Genomic DNA, 21,841 nt, shown 5'->3' with positions numbered 1-21,841 from the left:
AAGAGTAAATGGTTAGAGAAATGGGTTAAGGTCACTGGGAATTTGGTTCAGAGAACTCGGTTTAGTGTTTTAGCAATTCAGAAAAATGGTAAGTGTCATTAAAGATTTCTTAAGAGTGGTGTAAAAATGCATTGATGGTTACAAAACAAACAATTTGATTTTACATTTTTCTAACGATACCTAATGTAGTACGGCATTACTTTACTTTTTCAGATTAAAAATCCACCCAATCTAAAAAAAAAATGAATCGTATCAAAGTTAGGGCTGGGTATCGATTCAGATGTTCCAGATCAATTCGATTTCGATTCACAAGCTATCAAATCGAGTCTATTTCGATTCTTGGTTCAATTTTCGATTCCAATTCTAAAATTTTTATACTCGATTCTCGATTCAACTCATGAATATATATTTAATACAAATACTATATTTATAAAAAAGAACAGTTAACATAAGTTTACAAGTGGGTAATTAATAAAAAGAAATTAAGAGCCACAAACCTGTATATTAAACTCTTTCATTTTGGGTACACTTGGGTACATTAAAACCGAACCCATCTCTAATTTTCAAATGCACACTGTAAAAAAAACTTTGCTGCCTTAAAATTTTTTGTTGAATCAACAAAGATTTACAAGTCATGTCAACATAGATGAGTTGTGTCTACTTATAAAATTAATTGGCCTTTCCCAACTATATTTTATAAGTTATAACAACTCGCCTATAGTTATAACAACTCATCTCTAGTCAAGATAAATAATAGTAAGTTGAAATTACTTGTAAATCCGAGTTGATTCAACAAAAAATTTTAAGGCAGCAAAGTATTTTTTACAGTGCATACAATTATGTTAAATACAATACAATTTTGATGCAAGATGAAATGTATGCTGAAAAAGTCAGAACAGTCGCATTCTTTGATCAAACAGGATCAGGTTATTTCGTAAAAAATCAATTCGTAGCCTTTGAGAATTGATTTTGAACAACGTAAAAAAACAACAACGATTAATCTGAAAAACTTTTTTGCCCAGCCCTAATCAAAGTATTCAAATACATTTTCATGCTGTCAAATAATTGTAGTCTGATTGAATCATGGTCCAAGCAAATATCTACACCACTATTGCCGACATTTATCAGTGTTTCTTTATACATGAGTTTTATGCTCGTTTTGTGCTATTATTACGTGAATACACTGTAAAAAGTGAAAAGTTGGTTCAACTTAAAAAGGTACTTCAATTGGTAACACCTAAAGACTTAAATTGTTCAGCTTAAGAGATATTTTAAGTTAAATACACTTAAATGTTTTGGTGTTACCAATTGAAGTCATTTTTTAAGTTTAAATCTAAAAGTACACTTTTTACAGTATAGGGTGAAAGTTTGCCTGTTTCAAAGAATATGTAAGACAAACCCTCTGTCAAAAGTCAAAGAGATGCAGAAGAGATTGATTGTGGGAGTTGTCGGTGGTAAATTGGGGACAGGTATGCTTTAGGAAGCGGACACAGTGTGAAATTCCTGTCCTGCTGATGTTTTGATAGACAGCATCTCTCTGTATCCTTTGCCAAGTTTCTCCATACAACTACAGATCATAGACTAAAGAGTTCATTTAGGAAAATATCTCCTTTACTTTGAATGAGAACTGACATGGTAGCCATTTTCAAACAGGATCATTATATGGACCTTGTGTGACAAAGCTATTTAATGCATTTGTAAAATAAAAGACAGATATGCATTTATGTTATTTCAAGACTCTATGTGATATTTCTTACTCAAAAGCAGTGTTTCTAATGAAATTATCCGAAGCGATCTGATCTTCGGGGTGAATCTGGTTCACGGTGCTAGGTGCATTTCTCTAATCTGATCGGAGGCCATTTGTTGGAACCTCGAATCTTTAACCTCCGTGTCAACCCGGCATCAGTCATGCAGTTAAGAAAAGCGCAGCGAGAGCGAGCGATTAATAAATCATATATTTGAGCGAAGGTGCCTGTTTAGCGTACGTCAATGCGCTAAATGAACATGATGGACGAGATTCGGGGGTAACAATTATCTTAAAGCGGAATCATCGGTATTCCCACACCCCGCAAACCGGTCCCCCAGGTGCCATTGAGCGATACCACCCCCCCTCCATATGATTCCCCCACCTTCATCCCTCTCCACCTCTGTAACCCCCTGGCCATGGAGAAGGAAAGGGTTTGGGGGCGGCCCCCCGCTGTTCCCCTGCGGAGCCCCTATTGCCCTGCGTCCAGCCCTCATTGTGCCCACCTCCCCCCCCGCCCCCTGCCAGGCAGGTGACAGGGGTTTCAATGCTAGCCGGATCGAGCTCATGGAACATACAGATGGAGCGTGGAAATCAGACTCCAAAGAGCTCAGTCACCATTCCCACTAAACAGGCCAACAAAAGACCAGGCCAAATAACTCCCAAAGGAGAGAGAGGGAGAAAGAGAGAGAGAGACAGAGAGAGGGAGAATGCCAAACGCAACAGTGTAATATAAAAATTGCAGTTTGACTTTTTTAGCTTATGATCCAAACTCGAGGAAAAGCAAAAAAGCGTTTACCAAGAACTTAATGCGATTTGGTCTCATGCAGCCGTTCTTGGTTGTTTTGATTTCGGAGAATAACATGTTTTGCGTTTGCCATTTTTCATCCTGTTAGTCATTTATGGTCTTAAAGTTTGGATGGTGGAGATGAAATGAGAACTTGTTTCCTTAACTGTGGATTATTACAGCCTCCGTATGCTGTAAATAGTTCAGAGTTTTGGGGAAACTGCATTTAAAGACGTCTCTGTGGTGCTAAAACGGATGAATGAAAAAGGACGGCCTTGTCTCTTTCTCTATGTCCTTTCTCAGTCTTGGGAGATGCACGGAGTGATGCGAGTTTGGCTCCAGGATGATGACATTGTGTTCTTTTTGTGACTCTTCTTATTTTAGTTTAAAATCTGGCACTGTCTTTATCCTTTACATCATTTATCTTTCATTTGCTCCTCTTTCACTAAGAGATACATACAATTGCACAGAGTTTTTGTCATTTCGAAAACTGTTGTTGGTCAGCTATGATTTTTTTTAACCAAATAAGTAAAAAAGAAAATCTCTGCAATGCATATTGAGTAAGAATACATAAATAAGAATCAACACCGGTGATTCATAAACAATTTAGCAAATCTTATGAATTTAGTTTTTGCAATTATTATACTTCGTAAATGTGTGCGAGTTTGAGCTATATAAATAATGATATTTTCTCCAAACAGTGTCATTAAAGTAAAACATATATATTTGTAATAATTGTTTATATTGAGGTCTCTGGTGACGATTTTGGTGGGACGAAGACTTTTTTAACGTTTTGTGTTGTAAACCGTATGGGGGTGAAAATCGAAAAGAGTGAATAGGAGAAAGGAGATGGCAAGCGTCAGACGAAGCAGATGTGGCGTTGGCGAGTCATGGACCGGGGGCTTTCGCAGCGTATTACTGGACAATAGCGGACTGTCACGCTAGTTTGAGGAGGCTAATCATTTGATAGGGCCGCCCCTCCTCTGGGTACAGATTCACTCCGCTCACACTAACATTCTCTTCTGCTGAATTAACTACGAAAGAGTCTCTCGCCCCTGCCTAACTTCAGCTGAAATAACATGCAAAATAATACCTGCGTATGAGAGAGCTGCGATGTATGTTTGTGTGTGTATACAGAAGGATGGGGAGAGAAAACGATTTAGAGATACAGACCTTCAAACTTAATCAAGTGGAAACCTAATAACTATCAACAATATTATTGTAACGTTTTTCATTGTTTACAACTTTTTGTAGCTTTTAAACCTTAAAGCAATAAATTCTGAAGTATTTCTGTGCTGATGGTTCTTTTATCATTATTGTACTTATATATAAATGTTATCTGTATTAGTATGTTCTTTAGCCTGAGAATTGAAAGTAGGTCTGCATAACGATTAATCGCGACTAATCGTTTGCAGAATAAAATATTTTGTACATCATATATGTGTGCACTGTGTATAGTAATTATGTATATATAAATACACATGCATATGCATGTAAATATTTAAGAAATATTTACATACATTTTTATATTTACATATAATTTATATTTTATATAAATACTTTTTTTTTTCTTAAAATTATACACGCATGTGTGTGTTTTTATATATAAATATATAAATAATACAAATTTATATATAAATGATACAAATAATTTATATATAAATAATATACACAGTACACACACACACACACATACATGATGTAAACAAAAACTTTTATTCTGCAAACGATTAGTCGCGATTAATCGTTATGCAGCCCTAACTGAAAGCAGTGTTGAGTTTCAGAAAGAATATTTTCTGAAACAAACTAGGACTCTTACAGATGAGTTTACTTTTGAGTAATTGCTTATAATGTGATTTGTTTTACGTTGTGTTTCGTCTATAGCAAGTCACTCAGACGAGGGCTCTGATGTGGACTCAGAACCGGGTTTGCCACTGAAGAGGAAACAACGCCGCAGTCGGACCACGTTCACGGCCGAGCAGCTGGAGGAGTTAGAGAGAGCTTTTGAACGCACACATTACCCCGATATATACACAAGAGAAGAGCTCGCACAAAGAGCCAAACTCACAGAGGCACGAGTGCAGGTACACAAACACACACAAACACCCTATTGTTCAAACTATATATTCCATCCCCTTGGCCTAACTCTCACAAAAACATTTTTACATTTCCAAATAAACATTATTTAGTTTGATTTATAAGCTGTTTTGCTTATGGGCACTACAAATTTCCAAAATTACTGGTATTACTTTGTTTATTCATATCTTTCCCTCATGATATTCATGCAGGCTTTCCTTATAAAATGGTCATGTAAATATGTTTAGCTCTGTAAATTTAACCACACACCCCTTCCCTACAGTCACATGACACACGCATGACTTCTTGTGCCACGTCTGACTTCATGTTTGTACCCTCGTATTTCTGTTGTACCGCAGAAAACCCCCTGATCCAAAACTTTTTTATGAGTCTATTATTAAGTTCTTTTAACCCAATTAAACTTGAACCCGTGACATGATATCATCCTTTCAATTCCTGTCCGAAAAACAAGCCTTAAGCCACTGAATACACAAAGAGTGTCTGTGTATACACTGATACAAGCACACACACACACACACAGAAAAAACACATAAAGGATATTTTGCGATAATATCATGTATTCAGTAAGCCTCTGTCAAGACAATTTAAACTCAAGTGACTTTAAGTTTTTCATTTGCTTTGGTTAAAGTTTTGCGGATTTCAGAAACTGACTGTTGCCACAATTGAAAAATGTTGATGTTACCAAGCACTAAAATTCAGTTGAGGTCATATTTTTATTTACTAATATGTTTTTAGCATAAAGCTGGATTGATACAATGCAAACATTTATAGAAATAAATTCGAATTGAATGAAGGGTGTGAAAATAATAATGCTAAAAATTGGCACCATTTCTCATTTGAACCTGCAGTATTACAGAAAGATGTCCTCCATATGACATAAACCTCTATTTTCCTTTAATGTAAGCTTTTATAATATGTACATAAGTTTGTGTGAAAAGTTGTTTGGTTAATGCTTTACAACAAGGTTGTATTTGTTAACAATTAGTTAATGCATTAGTTAACATGAACTAACTGTGAACAATACTTTTACAGCATTTATTAAGCTTGCTTCATGTTAATCTAAGCATTTACTAATACATTTATAAAATCAGCCCATGTATCTGTTAACATTAATGAATGCTCCATGAACTAACATGAATTGTATTGATATTAACTTACATTACGTAAGGAATAATTGATGACAGGCCATTGAATTATAAAAAAATAAGGCACACCTAAGGTGGTAATGCGGGTGTGTATTATTTTTAAATAATTCAAAGGACCTGAGGCAATGATTACGCTAATACCACCACAATTTCCACAGACATTGCTCTGGTGGTTATTTTTAAGACATTTGACATGTTAGGTGTGTGTTTATCAAAAAATAATGCATACCCGTGGAACCAATCAGAATAAACATTCAACAGGCCCATGGTATAACTAGAATTAATTCATGCTGAAAAACTATATTGTTCATTGTTTGTTAATGTTAGTTAATGCATTGACTAATGTTTACTAATACAACTTTTTTGTAAAGTTTTCCCGTTGTTTGTTCTTTCATAGGTGTGGTTTAGTAACAGACGAGCTCGTTGGAGAAAGCAGGCTGGAGCCAATCAGCTGATGGCATTTAATCACCTGATTCCCGGTGGCTTCCCGCCCTCTGCCATGTCGAGTTTGCAGCCGTATCAGCTGGCGGACAGCCCGTATCCTCCTTCATCTATTTCGCAAGGTGAGAAGACCTAACACGCCATATTCAAAGCTCAGTTGGAAGAGCGTTGCATTCGGGACTCATAAAAAAGTTGTGGGTTAGATTTCAAGGGGATACACACTTTGGATCACTCAGGAATTAAATTAACACAGCAACCTTGTTCTTGTCAAAAAACATTTTCATTTACCCAAATGCAGACATTTTCACATGCGCAAAACTTTTCTAAAATGCAAGTTTTTATAATGCACGACCGCAATTCATTTATTATCTTTCTGCTTATTTCTGCCTTTTTCTCCACAGTGTCTGAGCAACCCAGTACGGTTCACCGGCCTCAACCTCTGCCTCCAACCTCAGTGCATCAGACTGGGCTTGGCAGCGGACCGGGACCGCAGGAGGGGAGTTCAGCCTACTGCCTCTCCTCCGGACGCCATGGCTTCTCTGGTTACTCGGACGGCTACGTGGCCACGCCAGGCCATGCAAACCCAGTTAACCCTGCCATCAGCAACGGCATCCCATCACAGGTTAGTCTAAAGAAAGGCCACCTGTCTGTATATATGCAAAAATAGGATGAGGTAATGGCAAATGGCTGTTTTATTTAATGGAACAGAGCTGAGCAATTATAATAATACAAATATAAGGCATCTTGTTAGTTGATGTCCTGGATGGTCATTAGGTCGTATATCTTTCGAAATGCCAGTTTCAATCATTTATAGAGGAGCTTCTGTTTTAATACTAACCAACGGATGTTGAGACAGAGGTTTGGATGATGAGGACGAGGACCAAATGACGGAAACGAGATCTGAAAGACAATTATTTGTAATTACACACTCATCAGCTGTTATCTGTCAGCTCGCATGATGCGCGTGACGCGCTAACAAGCAGAAAATGAGCTCCTGACTGCTCAAAAGACTTAAAGAGGAAAGCTTCGGTCTGCGGACCGTCCTTCTGTGAGTGAAGAAACCAAAACCTGAACGCTGCAAGAGACAGATAAACAACATGAAAGAGAGAAAGAGATGGATGGACACATCAGGATAAATAGATTGATAGAGACAGATGGTGCCCCGGGGCTTCGAAGCTGAAAACAATATGAAAAACAGATCTGTAGATTATGTGGCCATTTATAGCAAACAAACAATGCTGAAATATGAGAAAACACTTTTATTGATTTGATACCGTAGTTTACATATGAAGAGTTTCGTTCCAAAACGAGATAACTCCGTTTTTAACATTTTTGTCAAAACATGTTTATTATTATGTTATCATGTTATTATTTTTGTTTTATGGAGCTACTTAGCTGTATAATTTTCAAAACAAACCAACTGCAGTTGAATTGATATTAATTGGAATACAGAACCAAAAAACCTCGTTTTGCAACGAAACTCTTGATATATACAGCTGTGAAAAAACTCCATATAATTTATAATTTCTACATGTATTGCAACTATTTCTGTACAGTATCCATTGAATTTCAACAAAAGCAAACCTCATGAGACATAAAGTCACCCAACAGCAATACAAAGTCACATTAAAGTTGTGATTAAAATCAGGGTTATTGAATGTAATTATTTTAACTATTTAACTTATTTTCTCTGCATCTATCTGTTTTTTATTATTGCACCATGTTTTCCCCATTTAAATTTTCAGTAAATAAATGCAAATAAAAACATTATTTTTATTAGGAACTTGCCAGAAATGTTGTCAGTAGTTGGCAGAATGAAAAAATAAAAGATAATTTTACCTAATAAATAGTAAATTTAGACAAATTAAAAATAATCCTAAAGTGGTCTCTATTTTTATATCTACAGTAGCCTACTGTGCAAAAGTCTTAGGCCACCATGGTGATCTTTGTTGTTTTAGCAAAGTTTTAATGTCCATCCATATTTATTTGCCACACTTTTAATTAAAATACAAACAAAATACAGGAAAAAATTTACAGAATTTTCAGAACTTAATGCCTTTTTCAGGCATCGGTCAGTACTTAGTGTTGACCTTTTTTGACACTAAACACATCTTGAGCTTTGGGAAGAGACTGAAGTCCTGAAGTCATTCGTTTAGAATAAGAAATTAGGATTTAATTTCATTTAGGTTTAAGACATCCTGCTATTGCTCAAGAGAAAGTGGAGTTTAGCCTAAATACTTAATCTTGTACTGTTTTTAATACTACATATAAATGTCCTGTATTTTCTAGTTGTATTCCAATAAAGAAACTGAGAAATAATTATATATGATCACTATACAATTGCAAAAACATCAAATCTAAAGACTTTTGCACTGTACTGTATAACTAACAAAAAGACAAAGTCATACGGTATCAATCTGTGTCTTTTTGTATTCAGATTTTTACGACACTTTAAAGTGACTTGCAATGCATTCAAGATGCATACAGGAACACACATTTCCATATGTGTATAACTGATATGATGCATATATATTCCTGTTCACTTTATGATGCTTATGAATCTTATAAAATGACAGATCCTTACCACTAGTATCGATCTTGCGTACAATAACTGAACAGCACAAAGTTATTTAACATGACGTATTAATTGAAGTGTGTCTAATTGTAATGCCCTCGGCAGCAGGGTTTCTAATCAGTACCAATTCCCGGTCATTAAGGCGACATTCCTGTGCCGGGAATGACTTGCAGGTCAGGTAACTCTCTCACTAATACTCAATCTGCTATTGCCATTAGCTCGTGTGTGTGTGTGTGTGTGTGTGTAACCAGGGACAGGGTCGACCGGTGGCGCAAGGATTCTTGTTGTCATGACGATGATAGTTGATATTGGTGCGTCTGGGATTGTAATTATGGGATGTTCCAGGCTCTTAATTGATCGGAATGGGAGAATTTACTTTCGGTAATGCGCTGTGTAATTTATGCAAATGAGTTTTTTTGTCGGCTAATTGTTTGAATTATGTATTTATACGTGGTCGCTAAAAGAAGCTGGGGATGTTCGTTGGGTAAATTGGTTTGTAAAGTAAAATTATTTCACTTTAATTTTTCAATAATGCCCATGCCTGAACAGTACTATATATCAATTACATATAGGCCTGTATATCAATTATTATAAATAAGTAACAAATAAAAGTTAATGTTCGCTTTTCTTCCTTTTTATTTAAAATAGTAAGCTGTAAAAATTCTCTTAAAATTTACTCTGCATCATAGCATTGCAGATGTGCGTGATTTTTTTATATTAGGACAGTGCTGTGCAGTGTAATCTTTTTATATGAGAACCAACCTGTTGAAGCAAACCAATACAAACGTTTCTTAAGCAGAATTATTGATGCATTTCAACATGGCACTGTTTGTTTACATTTCAATTTTACTAAATAAGCTCAAAATGAATCATAATTTTTCTCACACTTCGGAAAACATTTACTTACCCACCGCAATCATTTCATGAAGGCAACATGGTGGCTTTTTAAATTTAAATTGTGTATAAACGAAGAAAGGGATGTCTATCTGCGTATTGTTGAATGTGGGCCGGATTCGTCCCTCAGGTTTCATCCTACAGCTGCGTGTACATGCATCTTGCTGGCTGGGAAAATGTTTTATGAGGAAGGTTTTTGTCAACAACTCCTGTCTGTGGTCTCACGATGGAAAGAACATTTTAGGTTTCACCTCAGATGTCGTGGGGTCCGGGCCTCCCACCGGGAGGTGAACGAGAGAGTTTAACCTCCATGTGCTTCTCATTTGTTAAGCATCACACATCACTGTGGCTCACACATGTGCTGTCGTACTTTATATTACAGAGCGTGTGAACGTTGAGTTATCTGCAAGGTGGCGAAAAAACACCTGAAAATCTCTTTCATGAATCCAGAGAGGAATTTCATGGACACGCATATGCACACAATGAGGACCAACCACATATACACATTTTTTTAAAACAAAACACGGCATTATATATTTTAGGAATTGGTGAGGATGTCCCCAAATGTTTCCAAATTGACTTCTTGTGAAATTTGGGATAAAAATTTACAGTTACCCCCTTATACCAACACGTTTAATGTGTAATCTGTTTACACACCATTGCTTTCTATTGGATTTTAGCATCAAATACTGAAGAAATATCTTGTTTTTCTTCTCAAGCTTTTCTTACTTCTTTAAAAATTTCCTTTTTTTACTGGCTATGTTCTTTTCCCAAACACAGAATTGTTATTAGGAAAATGTTAACCGGGCGAAGAAATGCAGACTCCGCCCTCCTTTGGCTGCGCTAGGCAATGGGTTAAAAGAAACCATGTGTCCGATTGGACGGGGAATAATTTGACTCTCATGGTTTCTGGACAGCCGGGCGGTCGGTCGGTGTGCGGGAGTTTTTTTTTTTGGGTCGGGCTGGTTTGGATTAATGATTAGCAGAGGAAGAGGGCTGATGTGTGTGGCGTATGAGAGCTAACAGACACGCTCTTGATGGTACACCCGTGTCCTGTGTCCATCTGTCCGTCACCGCAGAGATTTAGACACAGGCGGTGTAAGATCTTTACTTGCTGTCAACAGATCAGTTTGCAGACACCGGGTTGAGATGTCACAGTCTGTTGTTTGGTTATAAGGATTTTTCTTTATGGATTAAATTACAAAATTATGTTTAGTTTAATATGTTCATTCCACATCACAAGGCTTAAAAGAAAAGGAGGCTTTTCATGTTTTATTTGGTGCAGAATAAGTAAGTAAATGTGTATAATATAAATAAAGCGATTCCAAGGATTTTGGTGGCCACTATAAGATTCTTGGTGCCCAAGTCAGACCTCTTAAAAGTGTTGTCATTTCTTTGCTACCACATGCAATTGATAACCAGTCTGTTTGCTCTTGTGTCTCTCAGGTGATGGGACTATTGAATCCGGGTGGAGTTCCCCATCAGCCCCAGAGTGATTTTGCTCTCTCTCCGCTACCGGGCGGTTTGGAGCCCAGTACGGGCATGGCTCCCAGCTGTCACTCCTCTCAGAGACTGGAGGCTCTGTCGGGTCTGCCAAGCATGCCAACGTTGCCCAGTTCTCAATCCTACTGCCCTTCCAGCTACAGTTCATCCGGGTACAGCGTGGACCATGTTGCATCTTACCAATACAGCCAATATGGACAAAGCAAGGTAAATACCAACACCCATTCTCATGAAGTGCATATAAATAGCACGCAGTGTGAAAAGTTGTGCAATTCATAGGCCAAATTCCAATTTTGGATGCATATGATACGCCAGTCCTTCTCATTCACTTAATGTGCTGCATCTTTTTATGTCGTTTATGTATTGGTTTCTCCATTTTTAAGTCATTGTTGCTTGGGTTTGAGGTTAGGGATTTTGCTTCTATTTTGCTTATATTCTATTCTTAAACAATGGTCGCTTGGAGTTGGGGTTAGAATTGTGGTTTGGGGCTTTATGTAACAAAAAGTTGTTCTAACTCCAAACCCAAGCGACAATGGTAAAAAGCTGAAAAAAAGAGAAACCTACACGAAAGCGCCCTATTAAAGAGTACATATGTTTTATACATATTTAATAATGTGCTTTAGACATATATTGTTAGCTGGAAAAATGACACACACAAGCATGCATCCATCCATTATCATGATTTGTGTATAAATAGCACACAGTGTGACAAGTCATGGAGTACATACACCAAATTTCAATTTTGCGTGCATATGATACGCTAGTCCTTCCCGTTCACTTAATACGCTGCATCTTTTCGTGTCGTTTTATGTATTGGTTTCTCAATTTTATTCTGTTTTTTTTAACCATTGTCACTTGGGTTTGAGGTTAGGGATTTGCTTTTTTTATCTTTTTGTCTATTTTTAAACCATGGTCGCTTGGAGTTGGGGTTAGAATTGGGGTTTGGGTTATGATGTCACTTTATGTAACAAAAAGTTGTTCTAACCCCAAACGACAATGGTAAAAAGCGAAAACTGAAAAAAAAGAGAAACCAATACTTGAAACAACACGAAAAATGGCATATTAAAGAGTGCACGTTTTATACATTTTTAATTATGTGCTTTAGACATATATTGTTAGCTGGAAAAATGACACACACAAGCATGCATCAGTCCATTATCATGATTTGTGTATAAATAGCACACAGTGTGAAAACTCATGCAGTACATACACCAGATTTCAATTTTGCGTGCATATGATACGCTAGTTCTTCCCGTTCACTTAATACGCTACATCTTTTCGTGTCGTTTTATGTATTGGTTTCTCAATTTTATTCTGGTTTTTGAACCATTGTCACTTGGGTTTGAGGTTATAGGGCTTTTTTATCTTTTTGTCTATTTTTAAACCATGGTCGCTTGGAGTTGGGGTTAGAATTGGGGTTTGGGTTGGGATGTCACTTTATGTAACAAAAAGTTGTTCTAACCCCAAACGACAATGGTAAAAAGCGAAAACTGAAAAAAAAAGAGAAACCAATACATGAAACAACACGAAAAATGGCATATTAAAGAGTGCACGTTTTATACATTTTTAATTATGTGCTTTAGACATATATTGTTAGCTGGAAAAATGACACACACAAGCATGCATCAGTCCATTATCATGATTTGTGTATAAATAGCACACAGTGTGAAAACTCATGCAGTACATACACCAGATTTCAATTTTGCGTGCATATGATACGCTAGTTCTTCCCGTTCACTTAATACGCTACATCTTTTCGTGTCGTTTTATGTATTGGTTTCTCAATTTTATTCTGGTTTTTGAACCATTGTCACTTGGGTTTGAGGTTATAGGGCTTTTTTATCTTTTTGTCTATTTTTAAACCATGGTCGCTTGGAGTTGGGGTTAGAATTGGGGTTTGGGTTGGGATGTCACTTTATGTAACAAAAAGTTGTTCTAACCCCAAACGACAATGGTAAAAAGCGAAAACTGAAAAAAAAAGAGAAACCAATACATGAAACAACACGAAAAATGGCATATTAAAGAGTGCACGTTTTATACATTTTTAATTATGTGCTTTAGACATATATTGTTAGCTGGAAAAATGACACACACAAGCATGCATCAGTCCATTATCATGATTTGTGTATAAATAGCACACAGTGTGAAAACTCATGCAGTACATACACCAGATTTCAATTTTGCGTGCATATGATACGCTAGTTCTTCCCGTTCACTTAATACGCTACATCTTTTCGTGTCGTTTTATGTATTGGTTTCTCAATTTTATTCTGGTTTTTGAACCATTGTCACTTGGGTTTGAGGTTATAGGGCTTTTTTATCTTTTTGTCTATTTTTAAACCATGGTCGCTTGGAGTTGGGGTTAGAATTGGGGTTTGGGTTGGGATGTCACTTTATGTAACAAAAAGTTGTTCTAACCCCAAACGACAATGGTAAAAAGCAAAAACTGAAAAAAAAGAGAAACCAATACATGAAACAACACGCAAAAATGGCATATTAAAGAGTACACGTTTTATACATATTTAATAATGTGCTTCAGACATTTATTGTGAGCTGGAAAAATGACAAACACAAGCATGCATCAGTCCATTATCATGATTTGTGTATAAATAGCACACAGTGTGACAAGTCATGCAGTACATACACCAGATTTAAATTTTGCGTGCATATGATACGCTAGTTCTTCCCGTTCACTTAATACGCTACATCTTTTCGTGTCGTTTTATGTATTGGTTTCTCAATTTTATTCTGGTTTTTGAACCATTGTCACTTGGGTTTGAGGTTAGGGCTTTTTTATCTTTTTGTCTAATTTTAAACCATCGTCACTTGGAGTTGGGGTTAGAATTGGGGGTTTGGGTTATGATGTCACTTTATGTAACAAAAAGTTGTTCTAACCCCAAACGACAATGGTAAAAAGCGAAAACTGAAAAAAAAGAGAAACCAATACTTGAAACAACACGAAAAATGGCATATTAAAGAGTACACGTTTTATACATATTTAATAATATGCTTCAGACATATATTGTTAGCTGGAAAAATGACACACACAAGCATGCATCTGTCATTATCATGATTTGTGTATAAATAGCACACAGTGTGAAAAGTCGTGCAGTACATACACCAAATTTCAATTTTGGGTGCATATGATACACTCGTCCTTCCCGTTCACTTAATACGCTGCATCTTTTCGTGTCATTTTATGTATTGGTTTCTCAATTTTATTCTGGTTTTTTGAACCATTGTCACTTGGGTTTGAGGTTAGGGATTTGCTTTTTTAATCTTTTTGTCTATTTTTAAACCATGGTCACTTGGAGTTGGGGTTAGAATTGGGGTTTGGGTTATGATGTCACTTTATGTAACAAAAAGTTGTTCTAACCCCAAACGACAATGGTAAAAAGCGAAAACTAAAAATAAGAGTAACCAATACGTGAAAAATTACATATTTAAGAGTACACATGTTTTATACATATTTAATAATGTGCTTCAGACATATATTGTTAGCTGGAAAAATGACAAAGACAAGCATGCATCAGTCCATTATCATGATTTGTATATAAATAGCACACAGTGTGAAAAGTCGTGCAGTACATACACCAAATGTCAATTTTGCGTGCATATGATACACTCGTCCTTCCCGTTCACTTAATACGCTGCATCTTTTCGTGTCGTTTTATGTATTGGTTTCTCAGTTTTATTCTGGTTTTTTAAACCGTTGTCACTTGGGTTTGAGGTTAGATAAAAACCTGTGACCTCCACATTATTTGAAATTTGTGACTCTACATGTGAAAACCCAGCTAAAGATATCATGTAAAGATCATTTCTGTGAAAACATGTAACTTAGGGTTATATATAAAATATTAGGGCTGCATGATGAAAATGCAATGTGCGATTCTACTGTTGAACATTGCGATAACAATGTTTCTATATATTTCTTGACTTTTTTTATCATTTAGATATGTAATTATCATAATGAAATAAACAGGTAATACACATTCCTCTGATGTAATTACATCTAGTCACTTGTCTGAATAAAAAAACTTGTGTATGAATTAATCAATTCTTGCCATGAATATAGACGTGGATGCTGGAATGGCATAAAGAATAAATATAAAATTCAGGCTACAAAAAAACCTTTCAGACGTACCGTTCTTTTTAGGCACAAGTTTGTCGCTATCGTTTTCCTCGCTCGTCTCTAGCCCTGCCATATTTATTTTCCGCTTTCTGCTTTGAGCCGCTAGGTATACCTTTGCGCCCGTGGTCTAGCCAATAGTATAACAGTATAATACCTACTTGGTGGGTTTTTAGTAAGGCCCCTTCTGATTGGTCTAATTTGGACAATCTAAACATGCAACACACACATGATAGACATGCAAAATGATTTAAATTATCGCAATTATCTGTGATATGGATATATAGCATACACAGTTATCACGGCAACTATATATATAATATAGTATATTGTGCAGCCCTATAAAATATAACCTTGATTTCTTTAATATTGACTGAGGGAAGGTCATGTTAAAGATTGAAATCAATGTGAAATCAAACTTTAGATTAGATTATGAGACTATAGACTGCATGGATTTCACAGACAGGGTCACATTTCGGAAAAATACTAAGGAAACTATTTAAAAAAACATTTCCCACATATACAAGGATGTTGACTTAATCCTGTTCCTGAAGCTCAAATAGATGAGCATTGCTTTAGCAGCGTAAAGGTCATGGGTTCGATCCACACACTGTAAAAAATACTTTGCTGTCTTAAAATTTTTTGTTGAATCAACTCGGATTTACAAGTCATTTCAACTTACTATTATTTATCTTGACTAGAGATGAGTTGTTATAACTATAGGTGAGTTGTTATAACTTATAGAATGAAGTTGACTTTTCTTAACAAAATTTTGTAAGTTGTGACAACTCATCTCTGTTGACATGACTTGTAAATCGGAGTTGATTTAACAAAAAATTTTAAGGCAGCAAAGTATTTTTTGCAGTGCATACTAAAATAATCAATAGTTTGTAATGCACTGTAAGTCACTTTGGATAAAAGCGTCTGCTAAATGCATGAATATAAATGTAATTTTACGCATTTAAAACATTGAAAAATGTGTGCAAATTTCTTGTAAACTCAACTGTACTTCAAGCAAATCGCTGCAAGTCAGTTTTTTAACATTTACACAACCTTAACATGAAATAAGCCAAAGATCTTGGAAGATCGCCTGTTAGCTGAATGTCTAAATGTTGAAAATCTAGTTAAGTTAGTAGCATGGTTTTAATTAGTTACACCCAACACTGCACAAGTCACTTTTTTAAAATGAATTAATTACGTAGAGAAACACGATCATGTCGACTTTGAATTTGCCTTTACATCTGTAACAAAATCATGATCATCTAATTCGTCCGACCACCGCGCAGGTAAACGATGACGTGGATCGCGATGCTTAGCCGGTGACCTTTCGCAACCCCGTGAGATGAGCTCTCTCATCAGATCTAGGCATCCATCAGCCAGCCATGTAATGAGGCCTGAGTAACAAAGATATCATTCACGATAGAGCTTGAAACGAGAGGAGAAGCCATCTCAGTATATGTTTGACAGAGGCGGGATGGGGGCTTAGACACCGGGACTGCATGGCGAGTGCCCGATCCAGGACTGCATCTTGATGTCATTAATTTGCAGGGGTCCGCAGCCCATAAGCACAGAGCTGGGGGTCCGCGGGGGCGCAGAGGAGTTTGTGGGGGTCTCGTATAGGAGTAGAATGGCCCGTGGCAGCAGATATTAAAACCATGTGTTTGAGAAAGGGGTCAGATCTGTAGTGACTGTTGATCATTGACTCTGATCCATACAGAATTAAATATAGACCAGCTCTCTCTGTCTTTCCCTCTTAGTTTTTCCCAAACTGTCATCTTTTAGTCGAGTTGGCCTGGGCCGGCGCTCTCAATCATGTGCTGTGTTTTGCAAGATCTGTCTTTGCTTTGCATCTTTTGCTGGTTTATTGTTCTTCAGCTTGACTAGGCTTGTGCCAATATTGCATATATATATATATATAGTTGTGATGCAATAGTTGATTTATTCATACGTGCAATCGCATTTTTATTTATTAGTAAAGGAGGACATTTGAATAAGCAGGGACTTTGTTAGGAACATTTCTGGGGATGCTTGTATGATGACCAGACAAAAAAGATTAAAGCTGATCCCAAAGACACACCAGCTCACATATAGGGATGCGACGATTATTTTCATAATCGATTAATCACACAATTATTATTAATTTTTTTTCGATTAATCGACTAATCTGATAAAACACGAGTATTACTCTATGTGATTTTTTACTTGTTTTAGCTAAATATGGCACTAAATTAGGACATTCACACGTAGAAGTTTACTTTTAAAAGTGCAAAAGCCACACTAATATATTTTACTAATATAATCTTTATATATTTTGAGATTTTAAGTCTTAAATAAAAAAACTTTTGTGCAGCTTTTAAATAGTAAAACATATTTAAATGTCAAAATATAAATAAACTAAATTAATTGAGTCTTCAGGGATGTGCTAATGAGGAAATGTTAGACCTTGATGAAAATTAACATTATTCATTATTATCAAAAAAGCTATTATATTAAAATGATATGCATGTGTTGTTACAGTAATAAAAACCTGGATTCCCCCCTTACTTTAAAACAGAAGTTTAGTTTGTGGTTCAATAATATTTTTATGAAAACCCAACAACAAAACAAATACAAACTCACTTGTATTAAAGGACGAAATTAAACCTTTATTAACCTCCGTTCGTTTGCGCTTTTGCGTCTGTCATTATCCTGTCAGGGTTGCCAGATCTGCGTAACAAAACCAGCCCAACAAGGTATTTTTATTAGTATGTGTGTTCAAACTTCTGCACTGTAAACACATTTCTCTAGCACTGAGCTATACAGGAGCAAATATATTGTTGTCAACCTGTACATTTTTAACTTTGGGTGTGTCCTTTAAAAATGCAAATGAGCTGATGAAATTAAAACACTGATCACAATGATGGTGGTTTGTTTAAATTAAAACTCAATTGTGCTTTTCTCTGCACTAAATGGCAGTGCTGTGGTTGGATAGTGCAGATTAAGGGGTGGTATTATTATAATAAGAGCTCCTTATGACATCATAAGGAGAGCCACATTTCAACAACCTATTCAACCTATTTCATGTGCATGGTTTACCAAAACTAAGTTACTGGGTTGATCTTTTTCACATTTTTAGGTTGATAGAAACACTGGGGACCCAATCATAGCACTTAAGCATGGAAAAAGTCAGATTTTCATGCCATGGCCCCTTTAAAAGATAAAGTTATGCAAATTATGTAACTTCATTGTGAACCCTAAAATATTGGGAAGCCTTGACATAATATTTCTCTCTCTCTCTCTCTCTCTCTCTCTCTCTCTCTCAGGTGCCTTTCATTATCTGAACTTCAGCCTTGATTGACTGAAAACGACAGGAAGGAGATGTAAACTGTGGATGGTTTGACTGTAAACTCCGGCACTTGAGCTCTTCTTCACCTCTTGAATGTTTGACCAAAATGACCGTCCGTCCTCCACCTCCCACTCCTGGATCTCTGACGCTCAGAAGACACAGCGCTCCTCTGTTTCGAAGCTCCAAATGTGCAACTAAATTATTGGGAGAGACAAATTGTGGCTAGGGTCAGTTTGGGTTGGGGTTCGGGACGGGTTAGTCTCCATCCATCCTCCTCTGGAGTACCGCATCACGCGACAAAACTTACAGCCTCCTTCCTGAAACACGCGCCGTGGGACACGAGGAAGACAAAGGGAAAATCGACAGGAAATACAAAGGACTAAACGAAAACAGAGACTGTGCATGTAAAGCGTATCGAATGGCAGGGAAACGTGTTACGCCTTACTCTGTTATCGGCTGTCACCTGACGGACGCACTTTAGTGACTGGTGTCCATTGCAACACAACGTGACAGTGACACAAGATTTAAAAATGTATGATTTTGCTTTGTTTCTGATATATTTAGGCAATAAGGGCTCAGAAAAGACAGACATGGCAACTTTGGTCATTTCTTCATTGGTAAATAAATGAAACATGTTCACATTCAGCACAAAGCTCTCAGGATCTCGAGAGATAGAGAGAGAGAGAGAGAGAGAGAGAGAGAGAGAGAGAGAGAGAGAGAGAGAGAGTGACCTGTGTGGAATGCACTCAAGTGTCTCTTGGTATTTTAGTCGTTTCAGAGAGATAGAGAGAGAGAGAAAGCGAGTGAACGTGTGTTACTCTCATTAAAGTCTATCTGGACTAAAGAGGATGAGACCAACCCCTTTACTACCAAGAATTTCAAACTGAAATACTACAGTATGGCTTATCGGATACAGCGTGGTATACAATGTATACTGACTATTATTATTTTTTAATTGATGAAGCAATGCAGTAGTCTGCTATTTTGTTGCAACATTACATGCATTGTACGTTAATTCAGACAGCGTGTCAAGATGTAAAAATGCAGCTGACATTACGTCCAGTTCATTTAGTGACGCTGGGATCTGATGGTTGTACTGTCTGCTGTTTTGATCAAAACCAGAGAGACGCACACAAACATTACAAAAAATAAAACCCAATAAAAGTGCAATACACACTTAATACCTCATTAACACTCATCTCCTCTCGCTTGCTCACAAATCTCATCCGTTCCTAAACGTCATGTTATGTTTATGCTATGTATTCTTATTTTTTCCATTACAGATGATTCCATTGTTTTATAATTTATGTATAGATACAAGCAACTTTCGTTCGTCTCCTGCAATCTTTCTCAGTCCTCACCTGCAGGTCTTATTGAAACAATGATTTTTTTACCTTGTTGTTTTTTAATACTTTGTTTTTTGACTGCATATAATTGTTAATGGATAATGTGTCAAATGCAGCACTATTTACTATTTATAAGAAAAATAAATAAATGGCCTCCAGTCTTATGTGTTCTTGAAATTATTACAACCTTTAACCTTTACTACTTACTGTTTTTGTTGTCCATTGTTCGTTTTTCAGAAGTAAACAACGATTTGCATGGTTTTTGTTAGCTCACACTGTAAAAATTCTTTGCTGCCTTAATTTTAACACTCCAGATTTACAAGTCATGTCAACTTACTATTATTTATCTTGACTAGATATGAGTTCTTATAACTTATAAAATACAGTTGAATTATGTCAAACTTTATTTTATAAGTTGTAGCATTAAATAGTTTAAAAGTTTTTGGGACATTTAGATCAAATCAGCCTAATCTTGAACAATCCGATGCACATTGTATATACGCAGCATTTTTGTCAAATCAACACATATTTTTATGTTACTGTAACTTAAAAATATAAGTTAAACTATTTTAATTGGATTTTATAACTTTTTTCAACTTTTCACAAGCCACAATTTAAAATAGTAGGTTAAATTGATTTGCAAAACCAAGTTTTAACTTCATGCTGCATTTTTTTACATCTTAAGTTTAATAAACACACTTGATAAAGTCTTTTTTCCAGGGGAAAGTGTTAATGACTAAAACAGAGCACCATAAACTAACCAACCACAACACTGAAAGAGAGAGAGAGGACATGCAATCTTTCATTCTTTCTTTCATTTTCTCTTTTTTTCTTCTCTCTTTGATCTCATCTCTGTCAGAGTTCTTCAGCTGGCCCTGTCATTCTTGTAAGTTGGTGCGTGTGAGTTTATGTGATCATAAAACTAAAGTTTTCATGTATAATTTAAAGCTTTAGGAATCAGTTTTTAACAGATACCCATCATTTTACCCAAACTTTTCCATAATAAGACTCACGTTTACACTAAACAACCAATACAAACAAAACCAATTAAGAATTTACTCCAAACCCAAGTCTAGATGCACATTTCACTTCATGCATTCACATTACATAAATCTGTAATATTTACATTTCATTACACTTTTTTAATTTTGTTAAAAAGCAACTAAATGTTTGGTCATTAAATTATCACTAAATGTGACCCATGGTCTTTGGTCGTATGGGTATACTTGTTGCAATAGCCAACAATACATTGTATGGGTCAAAATGTATTTATCTTTATGGCAAACTCATTAGGATATTAAGTAAAGACCATGTCCCATTAAGATATTTTGTCAATTTATCAAAACTTTATTCATCATTAGTAATATGTGTTGCCAAGGACTTCATTTGGACAACTTTAATCTTTATTTTGTGTAACTGGAACCATGTTTGGACAATTACACTGTTTCATGTTAAAAAAAAATTGGTTAATATATTTATTGGTTTTTCCTAACTCCAAAATAGCTGGAAGAAATCTAAAAAAAAAACAAAGCTCAGGTTTTGGGAGGTTAAAGATGATTTTTTGTATATATTTGGATTTTTTGCACCCACATATTCCAAAATTTGTATCTCAGTCAAATCTTATATTGTCCTATCCTATTCATTCTTCAGATGAATTTTAATTCTCAATTAAAAAATACCCTTATGACTAGTTTTGTGGTCCAGGGTAACACATTATTACTTGATCACATCACTAGACTAATAATTGTTTAAATTTTAATTTAACAATTTGGAAAACTGCATTATTTAAACGTGTTATACTCATGTATTTATTTTTTTTTAAACAAAATTTAAGTCTTCAAATGTATCTCCTTGA

At 35.9% G+C, this 21,841-nt stretch overlaps 1 protein-coding gene across 2 annotated transcripts in view; it reads left to right on the top strand.

Annotated features, from left to right (window-relative positions):
- pax3a (paired box 3a) overlaps nucleotides 1–20,144 on the top strand; it is a 32,628-nt gene extending 12,484 nt beyond the window's left edge. For both annotated transcript variants that reach the window (XM_055203493.2, XM_055203492.2), the window contains exons 5-9: nucleotides 4,416–4,615; nucleotides 6,171–6,336; nucleotides 6,616–6,836; nucleotides 11,130–11,393; nucleotides 18,618–20,144. In XM_055203493.2, coding sequence (XP_055059468.2) covers nucleotides 4,416–4,615; nucleotides 6,171–6,336; nucleotides 6,616–6,836; nucleotides 11,130–11,393; nucleotides 18,618–18,635 — 869 coding nt within the window. In that variant the 3' untranslated portion in view covers nucleotides 18,636–20,144. The remainder of the gene's footprint in view (nucleotides 1–4,415; nucleotides 4,616–6,170; nucleotides 6,337–6,615; nucleotides 6,837–11,129; nucleotides 11,394–18,617) is intronic.
- The last annotated feature ends 1,697 nt before the right edge of the window (nucleotides 20,145–21,841 follow it).

This window comes from Misgurnus anguillicaudatus, chromosome 2 (genome assembly GCF_027580225.2).
Source record: "Misgurnus anguillicaudatus chromosome 2, ASM2758022v2, whole genome shotgun sequence".
NCBI classification, from domain to species: Eukaryota; Metazoa; Chordata; class Actinopteri; order Cypriniformes; family Cobitidae; genus Misgurnus; species Misgurnus anguillicaudatus.
The sequence above is the reverse complement of the archived record's forward strand: the minus strand, read 5'-3'. Positions and strand labels throughout refer to the sequence as shown.